Source organism: Pundamilia nyererei, unplaced genomic scaffold (assembly GCF_000239375.1).
Source record: "Pundamilia nyererei isolate P.nyererei 1_Seehausen unplaced genomic scaffold, PunNye1.0 scaffold00026, whole genome shotgun sequence".
NCBI lineage: Eukaryota > Metazoa > Chordata > Actinopteri > Cichliformes > Cichlidae > Pundamilia > Pundamilia nyererei.
Window position 1 is genome coordinate 4,761,106 of NW_005187427.1, and position 16,493 is coordinate 4,777,598.

Below are 16,493 nucleotides of genomic sequence, written 5' to 3' on the forward strand. Positions count from 1 at the left end.
ACAAAGGTGTTGCGTTTATATTTTTGTTGAGTGTATTTATTTCATTTCTCTTTTTTTGTGTTGCCAATTTATGCACCTGCTTGATTTAAACAGTTATTGCACACTTTCTGTAAACCCAGTGAACTTCATTTCACTTCTCAAATATCACTGTGTGTGTCTCCTATATGATATACTTAACTAACAATTTTTATTGTGACAACCAACAATTTGTACAGGAAAATAATTACTTTTAACAAGGTTGCCCAAACTTTTGCATCACACTGTATTGGTATATTTTGTCATTAGTATAATATGAAATAAATTCTACTTGTGTCAAGTCGTGTGTCAACATTTGCTGTGTAGTAGAACAGAGACATTAGTCATTACAAATGTTTATTGGAAAAAATATATAAATTCACTAACAAAAACATTAAACATAAATATATAAAATTTAACTATTTACAGAGAGACAGGAATAAAAAGGACCCAGCTTGGAGTGGAAGAGCCTCAGGGAGAAGGAGGAGAAAAATAACAACATTGTTTCTGCCCTGGAGAGCTGCTGCCTCATCAGAAAACTACTGATCATTAGGGTCCAATGTTTCCAAATTTAACACAGCTGTGCTGTTTTCAAAAACTAATTTATATATTTGAAATTTCACGAATTCTCGTGTCTGAGGCGGCATGCTCTCCAGAGCAGGAACAAGGCTGAGGAGAAAATGTTCTGTTGGAGATGGGCGTGGCCTCTTTAGGGACTCCAGGATGGCCAGCTCCACCGCCGATGGACCGTCCTGGGACCTGTCCCTCAACCGCCTTCGAGCTGTCCTCCTCTGTGGGCCTGTAAAACACAGCACAAAAAGACAAAGTAATGAGAAGGCTGCTACTAGATTTTCATTTTCAAAATTGAAGAAAAAAAACACAAAAAAAAACCAGGATATAAACAGATTGGTTATAGATATTTAGTACATGCCTGTGGGTGCAGCAGCAGGAGTGGAGGGACCAGGGACTGGGGAGCCAGGAGAAGCAACAGGGGATGACTCTGCTGTAGAATCAGTTGACTCTATCAAGACAATATTAAATGTTAACAGGTTGAAGACAATAGTCATAGAGAAATTATATAGAGTGGTCTCTCATGTATTGCAGCACATGAACAGTAGTCACAGTTCTCACAAGTTGATTCTCAAAGTGCAAACCTTTGTCGATTTTAAAACGTAAAAGTATTATGCCGCGCTTTTTCCAAGGCGCCACTTTTGTGCGCCTTTTTCCCTGGCGGTGCAGGTGTGTATTTCCGAATGAGGGTCATAGTTATGAGTGTTTTTGTGCTGTTTTTTCTATTGGACGTGATGGTTATAGAAACCAAACATGATAAGTTTGGCAAGCGCAGAAGACACGGAGGAGATTTGTCAATCAGGCTGCAGAATGCAATGCTGTACGATGCAAAAAAAAAAAAAATCAGCGAAAAGGCGAGGCAGTGACGGATGAACAGCAGGACCACTGTATACTGTTTATTAATAAACAAAATATATTCCTGTATGACAACACGCATAAATTAACTGCCTACATTAACTCAATGTAAACATACCTTCTGACTGACACTCCCCTGCTGCCTCTCCGGGCTGTCCCTGGTCCTCGGGGGGGAAGTTCTCCACGGTCCGCACCAAATTCCCACTTGTCTCCCGCGGGGTGAGGAAGGGGTCCAGAAACCCCATGACCGCGAAGAACTTCCATCTCCTCCCCGATCCTGCTGCAGACCCACTCCTCTTCTCCTTATTATACGTGTCCCTGAGGCTATTCCACTTTCTCCTGCAGATGTCCTCTGAATAAACACATTATCTTGTTAGCGGAAAGGTATTTCTATATCAGTGGGAAAATAGCGGGACAGTAGGCGGGCTTGCTAGCTTTTGCGCGGCTTCATCGGGTCAGTCTGAAAATTAAAAAGAAGAATGAATGAACTTACCAGGTTGCCCGATCTCCTCACTTATGTGCCTCCAAGCTAGGTCCTTTTTATTCCTGTCTCGGTAGAAGTAGTAGCTAGCATCATATAGCTCTGGATAATTAGCCACGGCTCTGATGAGCTTTTCCTCCATACTGAATGAAGAATGAAGGGCTTTGGCTGGATCTGCCCCTTTGACCCAGGTCAGAGTCACGTCACCAGGCTCCTGATTGGTTGTCGCGGCGCGATTTGACGCTAAAGTTCAGATTTTTCCAAGTCGAGCGGTTGACGCGATATGCGCGTATGCACAAAATGCAACACAAAAACTGACTTGGTGTTTTTTTTTTTCGCGAGTCAAACGCGCCAGACGCGGTACGCTGTCATCGCGCTTTTCCATTGACTTTACATGTAAACCTGACGCTCTGGCCGCCTCTATCGCGTTCGGTGTGAAGACAAACTGCTTTATAAATACATGTAGACCAGTGATATGACTTAATTTGCTTAAAAAAAAGTTTCGCTCTCCTGGTTTATTATACTTACAATAATCATATTTATGCTAGTATTAACTTTGATAATCGTTTGAGGGATACTTTTTACGTTTTTTGCTTTAAATTACTTTTATGGACAAAATCACATTATCCCCACTACTGCTGGGGTGGAAGCTAATGGGACAACACATAAGTAAGAAAAAAAATATCATGTCAGTGTCCTGTAAAATGACTTAATAGCATTACCTGCCCTCTGTGATGTATTGTATCCTGTGCCAGCCCTCCAGGGTTGAGCAGCATGACAGGGTTTTCTCTGTACAGCAGTGAAAGATCCTGGTGTGCAGAAGAAACAGATGTTACAGATGTTGTTCAGTTATAGCACAAACTTCATACTTCTAAAGTGCTTTATTTTAACTTACAGAAGCACAAAATGAATATTGGATATTTGACATGTCTCTGTGTGTTCCATCTCCAAAGTTTCCCTCTTCTTCGTACTGAGGCGTCACACGTTTTGTCTCACTGAATATACGCTGAGCAGCTTATAAATGCACCATTATGGTCCTTTAACCTGCTGGAAGCTTTAACTTTTAGATAAAACGGACTGTAGAGGCATTGTCACATAATATATAGTAAGCAGAGATACAGCCATGAGTTGTAGTGTGAGTAAAATAACTGAACTTTTCATCACCAAACTAAAGTGGCTTACTGCATTTGATTCAAGTGCTCATAATTGGTGTTCAGTAGAAATGAGTTCCACCCACTTCAAACTAGTGAGACTCTCACAGCTGAAGCAGCGATCTGTGTCTATATGTGCAATCTTACCAATGAGATTAAAGCTGACATTTGAACTTTTAGTAGCCTTTTAAACAGAAAGAAAACAGTTATTTAGCCTCTGCTGTTGACCATTCTGGCTTTAAAATATCCACCAGGATCAGAAAGCACAAAAGGTTCTCTGTTCACTGTACTCGCTTGATGTTTGTCTTCCTCACAGGTCCCTGACAGCTATCACTACAGGCGACGTGTTCATCTATACGACACGGCCGCACGGGTTCAAAGTGAACCTCGCGGTGTGGACACATCGGACCTCGGAGTCAAAGAAGATGAGTGGCTCACTGATGAAGCAGCAGCCACGCTGCTGGGCTATGCAGAGGAAGAGGTCATGGGTCACAAGGTATAACATGCTCAAGCACACAAGCAGTTCAGGAAAAAAAGTGGAAAGTCTGAAAACCTTTATATGGTTTATAGTTGATCGGGTATTGCAACTGACTGGTTTCCCTCCCTGCAGATCAGCGAGTCGAAAGCATACGACGGGCTCTACATTGACGTGGGAACGCAGACATATTCGTTTCGCTCAGCTCCTTTCAAAGGGAAGACCACCCTGGCTGAGGTGATGGTGGACAGACCGCTGAAGCTTCACCTGCAGCTGCAAGCGGAGAGTGTGAACAGCAGACACAACAGAGCCAGCTGTGTCTTCACCTTCCTCTGCGGTCACACCTTCCACCGACGAGAGTTCGCCACACATGTCAGGTGTCTGTGCAAAATCTGCCCTCAGCATTAAAGTAATAAGTGTTAAGCTCTCACTGGAAGCAACTGTGGATGAGCGCATTTTTGTCTTTTTATTTTTAGACACAACCTGCAAAAAACAAAAAAAAATGTGTATGAATGGCCCTGGTTGTGTGCTATGAATGTATAAACTGCCATGTTCTTTTTCCAGGAATGTGCACTGTGACATCCACACATGTCTGAGCGGTTGGTTCGAGCAGCGGTGTCCACTCGCGTATCTGGGGTGCACCTATAGTCAGAGGAGGTTTCATCCTTCCACACATAAAGCTACCGTCACATACAAGTGAGCACAACTCATATAAATCCACAAGGATTCATTTGTTAATGAAAATAGTCTCTTAATGTCTTAAACATTGAGCATAGTGAGTGCAGCAAAGGGAAGATTTTATTGCATATGCTCCTCCTTTATTTTAGTTTTAACTCCACCCACTCTCCTTTTTCCCTCCCGTACAGTAAGGAGCTGAGGAGTTTTAACTTGCGTCCAACATTCGAAGGATTAGTAGGTGACAATTCACCCACGAGCTCAGAAGGAAGAGGGGGCTCTTTGGGCTCTCTTCCCTACGAGGTGCTGTGCCACATGGCCAGTTTCCTGGACAGCCTGTCCCTCTTCCAGCTGGCTCTGGTGTCCCGCCTCATGAGGCAGGTGTGCTCCACTCTGCTGAAGGAGAGAGGGATGGTCACCTTCCGCTGGGAGAAGAAAACCTACTCACACGGGAGAACCAAGTGGAGAGCCAAGCTTGTGAGATATAGAAACAAAGCCAGCTAGTTCATCACATACTATGGCAATTATTCCTCCTTTGGTCTTCTCCTGACTCTGTTTTGGTTTCTCTTCAGGTGTGGGAGTTCAGTCATCTCTTCTCCTCAGTGGATTCGTGGCATATGGCTGACATCCCTCCTATATCTGCTCACCTGAAAGTCTGTCCCTACTACGAGGTCTCCCTGCACAGTAAGCCGGTTTCCCTCCCCAGCATGGACGAGAAATGCAGCCAGAAGAGTTCGAGCCTTGTCAACCATTTCACAGGAAACAGATGACAACAATTCCCCTGCTGCACCTGCCCCAAAAAATGCATTTATGGCCAGGTTATTCTGCACAGATATCAAGAGTGTCTTCTATAACCATTATGTTGCAAAACTCTACAGAAAAAAAGTTACCTAAACTTAACAGAGGCTTTTGGCTTACTGGAAAATAACGTATTCTAAGTATTATCATTAATCAGACTTTTAGCTGATGATATTTGTATTGTGTGGGATTAAGACGATTATAACAGAATAAAAACTGTTAATGTTAAATAGAAAATAAGTTCATACTTTCATTTATAAATATACTATATGTTTATTAGAAGTGTTGATCAATCATATTTTAGTCATTTTAAACAAAACAGCTGAACTGGTTCAAGGCTTTTTTGTTTTTATTTGTCAGAAAAGATATTAAAATTAACACCTTTGTGGTTTTTTACAAAGATTATATGCAGAACCGTAGGACCTAAAGCTGGATAAACATGATGAGGTATACCATTGAGATATAAGAAAGAGTTGTTGAAGCTTGGTTAAGAGGAGACACTGAGCAGCCAAAAGAAGAAGATCATTGTGGTTCATCTTGGTCTGTGAAAATGACAACGCACATAATAAATGCTTTCTTTGGACAACTTCTTTAAATGTGTGACTGATTGTGGACTTAAATTTTATTTCAGTTTTTGTATATGTAATATTCATATAACTGCTACCTCCTTTTAATTTCAGAGGCAAACATTGACTTAGCTAAAGCAACAGTTACTGGTTACTTCTCTTTGTCAGACAAAACATCACCTGCCAAAGCAAATGCTGTTTTTTGTTTTGTATTTTAGATCATTTTTGAAAGATTCAGAGTTACACAAAAGGAAAGTATTCTGAATCTGCACGAATGAGAAACTTTACAGTAATTTTAAACAGAATATATATTTTCCATCTTTTTTTGGTCCAAGCTTTTAAAAGAGATATAATTATTTTCATTCAGTTCGGGATGTTGTCCACATCAAAGGAACAGATCAGAAAATAGGGACTTTTTAGGTTCTTTAATTTCTTTCTTTACCAACACTTCACAAAACATATTACAAATTTTAATTTTAATTTCCTTGTCATTGAAAATAAGGTCTTACAAAAAACAAAAGTACACCAGCCCATTCAGTCTCTTGTAGAAGCTCCATACCAGCAATAACTTGAAGTAATCTTTTCCTGTATGACTTCATCCGTCTCTCACATCATTTTTGGAGGAATGTTGACATCTGCTTTTACAGAGGTCCTCCCACCTGCCGATGATCAGTTAATCAGCACCTTTTTTGCTGTTCATATGATGGTGTATTTACCTAATGTATCTAATTTTAAGGTAAATACTAAGAACCATATTTATTTCTAACAAAGAATAAAAAGGGCATACTTTCTTTTTACCATAACTGTAAATTAAATAAGGTAAATTGATTAAATGAGTAAAATAAATAAATTTTACTGGATATGTAAGACAATAAAAACAGAACATAGAAGAAATAATCTAATACAGAAAATGCTGCTGATTGGAATTTTTTGTGAAACAGTTTTTTCTATCCTTGTATGAAGCACGGGTTGCTGTCATATAAGCAAAATACACTTCTGACTCTGTTCACGTTGCAGTAAAGATGAACTGTTGTGGGCTTATTGGTGAATTTTGAGGCATTTAGAGCGGGTTACATTTCAGGAAGCTCCTCCTCCTCCTGGTGCTGCTCCGTGGCACCGACAACCTCACACTCCGTGGTGCTTTTGTTGTGAATACATCACCGCGCTGCACATAGCCAATAACCAGAAGGTTACGAGGAGGTTGTTTCGACTCAGCCTGCAGTAGGATTCATTCATTCGTCTCGTCCCGGAGAAGAAAACAAGCGAGCGCTTTTGCAGACTGATCGCTTTGCACGGGCCTTTTGTTTTCTGCGTTTCTGCTCCATCAAGGACGGGAAATAAAGAGCCAAATCTATACGGAGATCCATGACAGACGCTTTGGAGAGGATATCGCTTCAGTATCACGGTAGGCCACAGCCAGTGATGGAGATAAATGAGAGACTGAGTAAACGTGCAGAAATGAGAAAGCTCATAAAACTGATAATATTAAATAAGAGCAGGCTACTGTCAAATCACCCAAGAAGCAGATGCATAGAAATGCATTAAAAACCCTTAAATGATGTAGAAAAGCATTGTAATATAACACCAGTTATGCTATATTGCATGAAGAAAAATGCATAATTACTAATGGATATCATTGAGTGATATAATCTTATTTTAAGTGTTCGCTTGCAAGTATTACTCAATGCCAGCATTGAAACTGCGACACTAATATAAACAGCTGTGGTAATAAATCTTGCAGCCAATCCAAAGACAAACCAGCCATCAACATCTGTGCACAGGTTCTGCAGGGGTTCGGCCATGGATGCCGGGAGGCTCGAGCAGCAGGTGGCCAGTGTGGAGAGAGGCATCACCTTCCTGAAGCAGGAGCACCTGGCCATGCTGACTGGCCTGCAGCTGGAGATCACACACCTGAAGAGGCGCTGTCACGGTCAGTGTACAGGTGAACTGCTCTTGCCATCTCATTATGTGCTTACTTGTCTTATATTTGTCTGTCTGCCAGCCTGTTGTACTACTTCCTTTCTTGCCTGCAGAGCTGAGCTGTGAGCTGGACTCCAGGTTTCCCGACAGAAACACAGCAGGTGAGAAATTACAAACCCTTGCTGAGCAAGGGAAAAATGATATATGAGAGACGCTGAAACTTTATATCATAGCTGTAGAGATCTAAAAAAGAAAAGATGGGCAGAGGACAACTGAGAATTAACAGGGTTACACTGACAGGGCAATCTTGCTAATATTTATAAAATCTATATTTATTGTACATTTTCACAAAGCAGAGCTACAAGTCGATAATAGATTTTAAATACCGTGATTAAAATCTTGTTTTTCAGTTATCAGCTGGATTAGCTGCTGTCATAGTTAAAAATGAGCCTAGGGAAATAAAAAGTTATGTCTTTAGATCCCAGTGTTGACTTATTTGTAGCAGTAAATGATGATATTGGTTTGTTGTTAGCATTTTGAGTTGCATATTTAAAATGTATCAAATAAAGTTATCAAAATGACGTGAGATTATAAAGTTTTGCGACTCTTCTAAAAAAATAATTAAAGATCCTAGCTCACTGAAATTTAGCCCTTACTTTGTAGATATACCTCTTAGGTAGCACTCTGCTTCCAGTGTGTCTGCCACTATATAGTACTGTAGTATAATACTGACAAATTAGACTCATGTCTCTCTTGATTTGATTCTTGATGTGGTCAAAACAGCTACCTTTAATCTTTAATTTCATTTGGGAGAGGGAGACAAAGTAGAAAGTTTGGGCGATAAGTGGTAGTTCTGCTGATGTAGCATGTTTTTAATAATGCATGGTGTTCCCCAGTCATGATTCTGACATGATGTGTCGCCTTTGACAATGTAGACATTCCCACTAACAACCCCAGTTTGGTTTTCAAATCATAGTCAAGACATTCAGCCTCATAATTCTGGCTGCATGTTTGACCACGCTTCTTGGCAGAATTGGTTTCCTGGCACAGACCCACAAATTTTCAATAGTGTTGAGGCTGGGACTTCAGAAGCTTGATGTTAGCCTGCTTTTCCAGATATCCAAATTCAGATTTGATGTGTTTGTAATCATCATCCTGTGGGAACACTCAATCACTCATTATTCCATTCTAATGTACCGGTATCACAGCAAACAGCCCCAGAGCATGATGCTACCACCACCATGCTTCACATTTGCTACACTGTTCTTAGGTTTGAAAGCCTCACCTTTACTCCTGCGAACACACCTCTATTCATTGTGGCGAAACAGCTCAATCTTTGTCTCGTCTGACCATCACATTTTCCCCAGAAGGCGTTTGGCTCGTCTCTGTGGGCCTCGACCTTGAAGGTGTGCTTCTTTCTTGGTTGAAAACCTCCCAGTCCTTGGTGATATAAAACTCACTTCACTGTGGACAGTGATGCTGGTATTCCAGCAGTTTCCAGTTCATGGGAGGCTTGAGCCTTGCTGGTTCCTGATTATTCTTCGGTGTTGGTTCGATCCCAGGCTGCCTCCTGACTGCATGCCAAATATCCTTGGGCAAGATACTAACCCCATGTTTGCCTACTGGTGGTGGTCAGAGGGCCCGGTGGCGCCAGTGTCCGGCAGCCTCGCCTCTGTCAGTGCACCCCAGGGTGGCTGTGGCTACAATGTAGCTTGCCATCGCCAGTGTGTGAATGTGTGTGAATCGGTGAATGTAGTGTGAAGCGCTTTGGGGTCCTTAGGGACTAGAAAAGCGCTATACAAATGCAGGCCATTTATCATTCTTGAACAACCTAACCAGTTTCCACTAATCTGAGGGTGACAGTGTGGGTTCTCTGAAAAAGCTGTACTTACAGTTGGTTGAACTGATGTTGGAATGTGCAGATGTTTAGAACTGGCTCCAAGAGGCATTCCTGACATGTGTAAATCTGTAATTCACCTTCTTAGATCGATCTTAATCGAGTCCTTGGACTCAACTGAGGTGCTGAGTGCTGTCAAACAAATCCTTTTTATGTTGGCAAAGAGAAACTAAGAGTTACAGTTACTACACAGTGCTGGAAATGGTCCCTAATGCACAATAATGCATGCAGGTGGAGATCTGCCAAACTGAAGGTTTTGGAACTTTGTGATTGTACCCTGTACCGTAAGCTCTGATGCAAAATGTGATCTAAATAATAGATTTTTTTTTAAATTATTGGGCCAGGTTTCACTCACTGATAAGCAAAAGTAGACAGAAAGACACAGTGAAAAGTGAAATTCATGCAGAATAAGATAAGAATGAATGGTTAAGTAGATGAATCAACAGAAAAACAGACCAAAGTCTGGCACTAGAAGGTAAACAGTGAACCCCTCATAATTTGTAGTGTATCTCATAGCTTTAGTATCCACTGAACCTGCATTTCTGTGTGTTTGTGTTTTCATATATGCTTCACAGAGGAGGAGGCAGAGCTGGCGGCACGTTGTGATGCTGCAGAGCGACTTCTACAGGACCAGCACTGCATGATGGTCGCTGCACGGGGGGAACTGCGGGCCAGCCGGGCACGGGCATCGGCACTCGGGAGGAGCCTCAGAGAAGAAGAGCGACGTTTCTTAGAGGAGCTGAAACGTCGAAGCCACAAGATCACACTGCTGAGTCGTGAGCTTCAGCGGCAAAATGTCACGACCACGACCCTCTGTCACGAGCTGCACACTGCGCGGTTAAAACTGTTCCAGCAGCAGCAGAGCAGTGGGTCTGCTCCTGAGGGAGAGGAGGAGGCCAGAGGAAAGGAGCAGGAGGAGGAGGAAGAGGAAGAAGAGGAGGATGAAGATGATGAAGATGGTGAAGGGGAGAGCTCAGACTGGCTACTGTCTCCACCTCCTCCTGTCTCTCCCAGCCAATCAGAGGCAAGGCAGAGGATGCGCATCAGCGTAAGAGAGGAGAGGGTCAGGGCTTGCGTCCCACAGGAGAGAGTGACATCACCACAGCAGCCACACCCCATGCCTGACCCCGCCCTCTTCCTGGTGCCACTTAGGTACCGCCTCCTCCGCATGCACCAGCCAGTCAGATCACAGGATGGAGAAGGGCTGGAGGACGAATGGGAGGATATTGATGACAGCAGGGTGCCCAGGAGGGTGGACATGGGAGCAGGGGAGGGAGAAACTGCTCTGTGATGAAGACAGGGAGGTGGCGTTGTCTTCCAACAGGTCTCAGCTAACGTCTGATGCAGTTATACTAGAAAAAGATCCAGATGAGAGCGATGTAACCTTGTGATTGTGTGTAGATTTTGGGAGGTTAGAGTTAAGTTGTGCAGGAGTGCGTGATCCAACCTACACGTAGACGTTATTAGGTGAATTTGTTACATTGATGGTGCAGCTTATAGTCTGAAAGTGTGAAGAAACAGGGCAAAAAAAGCAAAGAAGATTAATGGCTTCATATGGATGCCTTTTGATTTAAACACTGTTGATCACAGCTTTTTTCCTATAATTAGTAGCCTTGCCTCTGGGTTCATGAACGCCGACACCGTGCCGATAAAGTGGCTGTCTGCTTTCTCACTGCACAAGCTGTACTGCAGGTTTGGAGAGTCACTCTGAAAGGCTTAGGGACATTTTGTAATCATTCGCACTTTATTAAATCCATGCAATGTGCCTGTTAATGGCCGAAAATTATGTGGTCATGTTTTTTGTTCTATAGTTGACTTCTTAGGCTGCCTCTAATAACATTAGCGAGTTCTCTGCCCTAGTTAAGTCTCCCACTAAGCTGTAATAATTTATTTTATATTCATTACATGTTTCCTTAGAAGATTCTTTAAGGACACAAAGGTAGGGGGAAAGTGCATCATCCAAATCTTTATTCCAGGCTTAGGTCATACATAAGTAGGCAAAAGAAATGCTGATAAAATAGATAGAAAGGTCAAACGCAAACACAGAAAACACAAGGATCTTAAAATTGAGGTGAATAGCTCGATCTATTCCAATAATGACCTGGCATTACTCACTTTAGTGAAAGTGATTAAGTTATTGGATGTAGAAACAGCAAAAAATTGGCAAATGGGTTGGTGTTCAAATAGCACCCTTCTTCTCAGTTGAACATTCAAAACACTTCCTAGTACTACGTCTCATTCACCCAATCACACACACATTCATACAGTGTATGGTGCATTCATATTATGTATGCATAGGTACTTTGTGACATTCCAGTAGATGCATCAGAAGCAACTTGTAGGTCTAGTATCTTCCCTAAGGATTCTTTGGCATGGAGGAGTCAAGAATCGATCCAACAACCTTTTGAGTAGTAGATGACTCACTCCATATCCTCACAGATGCCCAAAATGGAAGCAAAACTAACCCGGGTGTAAAAATAAATTATAAAACAGTAACCCCACTCCACTCCCATATTTCATATTCATATTTGGGGCATATTTGGGCAACACGGTCGTTAGCATTGTTGTCGCACAGCAAGAAGGTCCTGAGTTCAATTCCACCATCAGGCTGGAGTCTCTCTGTGTGGAGTTTGCATGTTCTACTCGTGTTTATGTGAGTTCTCTCTGGGTACTCTCCAGCTTTCTCTCACAGTGGGGATAGGTTAATTGGTCAATCTAAATTGCCCATAGGCGTGAATGCGGGAGTGAGTGTGAGTGCGAATGGCCTTCTGTCTCTGTGTGTTAGCCCTGCAACCTGTCCAGGGTGTACCCCGCCTCTCGCTCTATGACAGCTGGGATAGGCTCCAGCGCCCTCCACAACCCTGAAAAGGATAAACGGAAGCGAATGGATGGATGGGAGAAATATTCAAACAGTTAATAGTTAATACACTATAATTTAGCAGGTATAAGGGTATTTTACGTTTTTATTAGTCAACAGTTAACTTCTCCTGCTGCACTGCTATAATTGTGTTCTTTATAATTTGATTATAAGTTAAATTATAAATAGTGGAATTTAAACTGAAGTAAGCTTTTATTTCAAATTACAGCACTGGGTGGCAGTATAGCCCAGTCTTCAGAGGGATTATTATAAGCGTAAGTCTTTGAGCCCTGCTATAGCTGTCATAGGGATATAATCTTACACATGAAGAGTCGCTTCCGCATGTCCGCTGTAAAGGCATTATCGTATTAGCTACCTTATTAGGTAGGAAAAACATAGGAAATGGTATTGTAGCTAGTAGCATTTTTTTTTAAATGTGCTCTATCATAAACACAAACACCTACATAGTTGGCTTTTCTGGGCTTGAAAAATTAAAGCAGAGAGAGCATTCAGGGTCCAGACAAGTCTGAGGAGGAAAACTGTGAAGACTCATAGTCCAGTTTTCAGAAATTAGTCCTTCATCTGATTCTGGAAAACTGGGACTCTACACCTTCATATATGCACATTTTAACCTGGTAAAACAAGGTGAAGGACACATAAGAGACCAAGACCGCTGAACCACGAACCATTACTTTCTAGTGAAGCTGGCAGTTTAAATAAAATAAAATTTTGACATGAGTAATATACGCACAAATATACACACATATATGTATATACATATATATATAATGTATTAAAAAGAAAACAAAATATAAATAAGATATAGCGAGAAATTAGGTTTACAAAAATCACTCATTAAAACCCAAACATGGTTCTGTCAGTTTGTCAGTCGACACTTGTCTCCTAGCAAACGTCCCATTCTAGAACGTTCCCACAGTTGTCTTGGTGACTGTGCTCAGAATGCAAATGTACCGCTGCAGCGCTTCCATGGCAACCAGAGAGCTGCTTTCAGACTGATGCCTGAGTTTTCAGCGCACCTACTGGAGCCTCATTTCCAGCACTGAGTGTCTGAGGAGGTGTTTGCTGTGTCATGTTTACATCTCACACAATGTGAAAAGGCGCCAGCCCTCGTCCCAGTCCTCCTCCTCTTCCTCCTCCTTCTCCTGCTGATGCTATTTATATACATTGCACGTGCTCACACGTTCAAGATTGATAGAGAAAGCATGGGCCGATCTGAATACAGGAAGTTGCATCATGAGCGGCAGAAAGGTTGCCCTCTTCTGGACTTGGACGGGTACTGTGTGTTTGAGCAGAGGGCCTGCCACAGCTCCTCTCCTCCCCTTGAAGGGCAGACACACACATAGTTTGTGTAATGTGGTTTCGCTGTAAGGACTGGGGAGCCTCCTGCTCTGGAGGAAAGCCTGAGGAAACTTACGTTTCTGATTCCATGAGGAGCAGGAGAATCTGGAGAAGATGAAACAGACTGACAGACTCAGTCTTTCTACACTGGATGGTAGGGTTGTAGATTTGCTACACTAATCTGTAATGAACTGATGTGATTTTCTCTGTTTTGAGACATGTGCGCTCATTTTCTGCTGTGCTTGTGTTCTCATGAGGTCAAAATAAGGTGTGCTACATGTTACATATAAAATCATAACTCTGTCCATTTCAGATCTTCTGCTGTTTTACTTTGGCTCTTTTGAAGCTTTTTAGAGGATATTTTTCTCCTTCTCATCTGTTTTCTTCCTCATTCCAGGATTTTTACACATCCAACATCACTGCTGAGTTCGCCTGATCAGAATTTGTCTCTGAGGTTTTCCAGGCCCTTCCACTGTAAGGTGACACCTCTGCAGGAATACTTCATGATTGTCCTTTCATCAGCTGTCGTCTAAGGCTCTAAGCTGCTTGCATTTACACATGACACACACACGCACGCTTGTGGCAGTGTCAAAACTAGAACTCAGTCACGGCTTAGACGCTCACACCAGACTGAAAGTGCATGCTTCTGAGTTTTGAGTAAGTAAATGGGTTTGCACCTGTAGCCATACCTCGCAGTGATGTCTACTAACCTCAGCCAGAAGTACGACTGTACATCACAGCTGCAAGCTGAGAAGTTAAAACGTGATTCTAAAATATAATAAGTTTGTTTTTGTTTGTGTGTTTGCTTTGGGTAGCATAAGACAGTGTTATCAAATATGCAGTCAGGAATTTGTACTGTGGGGGGAAACAGTTATCTGATCCAATACTAAATTTGTAAGTTTGCTCCCTTGTAATGAAATCATCAGACTCTCGTTTTATGGTAGTTTCAATCTAATAGAGAGAGACAGAATATCAACCAAAAATCCAGAAGAAGGACATTATAAAAAAGTTATAAATTGTTTTAAATGTCATTGATCGAAATAGGTTTTTCATTCCCAAGCAAAACATGACTTTGTACTTTTGCTTGTTAGCAAGGCAAAAGACGTTTCTTGTAGATGGTCACTAGGTTTGCACACATCCTAGAAGGGAATTTGACCCACTCCTCTTTACAGAAACTGTGAAAATTTTCAGGCTGCCCCCCTCAGATTTTTTACAGGGTGAGGTCTAGAAGTCTGGAGATCAGCTATGCTACTCCGTTACCTTGAAGTATTTCTTCTTTAGCCCCTCCTTTGTTGCCATGGTGGCGTGTTTTGGGTAGCTGTCATGGTGAAAGAGCCATCCTATGAGACACCTTCAGGGCTCTGGCTGAAAGAAGGAGGTTCTCATTAGGGGTTGGCGATATAAACGATATACGATAGAAACGATTTGGCCAACGATAGAGATTTGACTATACCGCTCTATCGCGATAGCGCATGTTGATGATGTCATCAAGCATGGCAGTGGCTACAACCATTATCATCTGCAAATTATGCCGAGAGTCATAGCAAAGAGATGAAGCACTTTTGAAATATGGGGAAAGCCAAAAACTGCGCTTCCTCCACTTCCGTAACATTGATTCATTAATGTTGAATTCTCTCGCAGCTGCTCTATGTTGCAGTATATTAATAACTAACCTTGTGTTGTGGATGAATGATCTCAGTTGTTCTCCTGACTGAAGTTTGGCCCGTGTATAGCATCCTGCCATGCGATTGCATTAGTCCCTAACCACCAGAATCCCTCACATTAACTTTTATCGAGTGGAAAAAAGTTGGCGTTCGTCCTCCAGCTTCACTGTGCTAATGTTTTGCCAACATAGCTGTGTTGTTAGCAATCACGTAGCACAACATTATATACCAGGTAGTCCAACTTCAGTAACCCTGCAAACTTCACTGCTGTTTAGTTTTCTGTCTTCATTATTTTGGAAGTGGTAGGTGGAAACTAGCAAACTAACTTCCTGTTAACTTCTAACTCTGTTAAATTTAATAACTTCTGTTTTCATGGATGCCTGGATGTTAAACTTAATTGTTACACCTGGTAAAGCAGCAACGCTGATGATTTTATTAAAGATTAAAGAATTTAGACCATTTTTAACTCTCAGTGTTCGTTTGACTTTGGGACCTGAAGGGCCGGAGTATGGGCTCAAAATGTGGTCATAAATATTTTGTACTTGGAAATCGGTTTTGTATGTCTAAAAATATTTGTGTGTGTGTAAAAAAGATTTGTATGTGCAAAAATAATTTGTGTGTGCATAAAAAAGATTTGTATGTGTAAAAAAGATTTGTGTGTGCGTAAAAAAGATTTGTATATCTAAAAAAAATTTGTGTGTGCGTAAAAAAGATTTGTATGTGTAAAAAAGATTTGTGTGTGGACTTAGCCAAAAAAGACCCTGCAAGTTACAAGTACGAATTTTGACCCTATTTTTCTTCCTTTCATCTGATTGGTCAATGTCATGTCAATCACAAATGTAACAATCCAATCAGAGAACAGATGGGTTAAGCTGTCGGAGGGGCGCTTTTTTTGAACTGCAGGTCTTTGAAGGGTATAAATGCCCTTTTACATGCCAACCCAGCGTTTTCCTTCATCACCACGAAGGAAAACAGTCTGTGGTCATCCGAGTTTGGTGATTTTTGTGTCACAGGTCTACGTGTTTAATACAGGGACTTCCACAGCCTTTTCAACAGCGCTGCAGTGTTTTGGAAATGACAGTCTTCATCACAAAGCTTTCTTTGTTATGAATTAGCATACATGTTTTTATTGAACATTTGAAGAACTAGCAAAAAAAACAGAAACTCTTGTAGAGGACATAAAGTCAGAGATAGAAAAGACAAGGAGCAG

The 16,493-nt window shown here is 41.7% G+C and overlaps 3 protein-coding genes across 3 annotated transcripts in view; all 3 read left to right on the plus strand.

Annotated features, from left to right (window-relative positions):
* LOC102200735 (F-box only protein 40-like) overlaps positions 1 to 5,600 on the plus strand; it is a 14,940-nt gene extending 9,340 nt beyond the window's left edge. Inside the window, exons 5-9 of the mRNA XM_005727895.1 lie at positions 3,389 to 3,568; positions 3,683 to 3,924; positions 4,112 to 4,243; positions 4,414 to 4,699; positions 4,795 to 5,600. Coding sequence (XP_005727952.1) covers positions 3,389 to 3,568; positions 3,683 to 3,924; positions 4,112 to 4,243; positions 4,414 to 4,699; positions 4,795 to 4,992 — 1,038 coding nt within the window. The 3' untranslated portion in view covers positions 4,993 to 5,600. The remainder of the gene's footprint in view (positions 1 to 3,388; positions 3,569 to 3,682; positions 3,925 to 4,111; positions 4,244 to 4,413; positions 4,700 to 4,794) is intronic.
* A 1,021-nt stretch (positions 5,601 to 6,621) lies between these two features.
* On the plus strand, positions 6,622 to 10,694 carry ccdc92bb (coiled-coil domain containing 92Bb). The gene is made up of 5 exons (XM_005727943.1): positions 6,622 to 6,991; positions 7,368 to 7,516; positions 7,620 to 7,667; positions 9,979 to 10,312; positions 10,418 to 10,694. Exons 2-5 carry the CDS (start codon positions 7,387 to 7,389, stop codon positions 10,692 to 10,694), a joined length of 789 nt encoding a protein of 262 aa, XP_005728000.1. The 5' UTR covers positions 6,622 to 6,991; positions 7,368 to 7,386.
* A 2,882-nt stretch (positions 10,695 to 13,576) lies between these two features.
* The window catches only part of LOC102201022 (clustered mitochondria protein homolog), a 20,860-nt gene continuing 17,943 nt past the window's right edge, over positions 13,577 to 16,493 (plus strand). The window contains exons 1-2 of the mRNA XM_013909468.1: positions 13,577 to 13,773; positions 14,017 to 14,093. The gene's annotated coding sequence lies outside the window, so the exon portion shown is untranslated. The remainder of the gene's footprint in view (positions 13,774 to 14,016; positions 14,094 to 16,493) is intronic.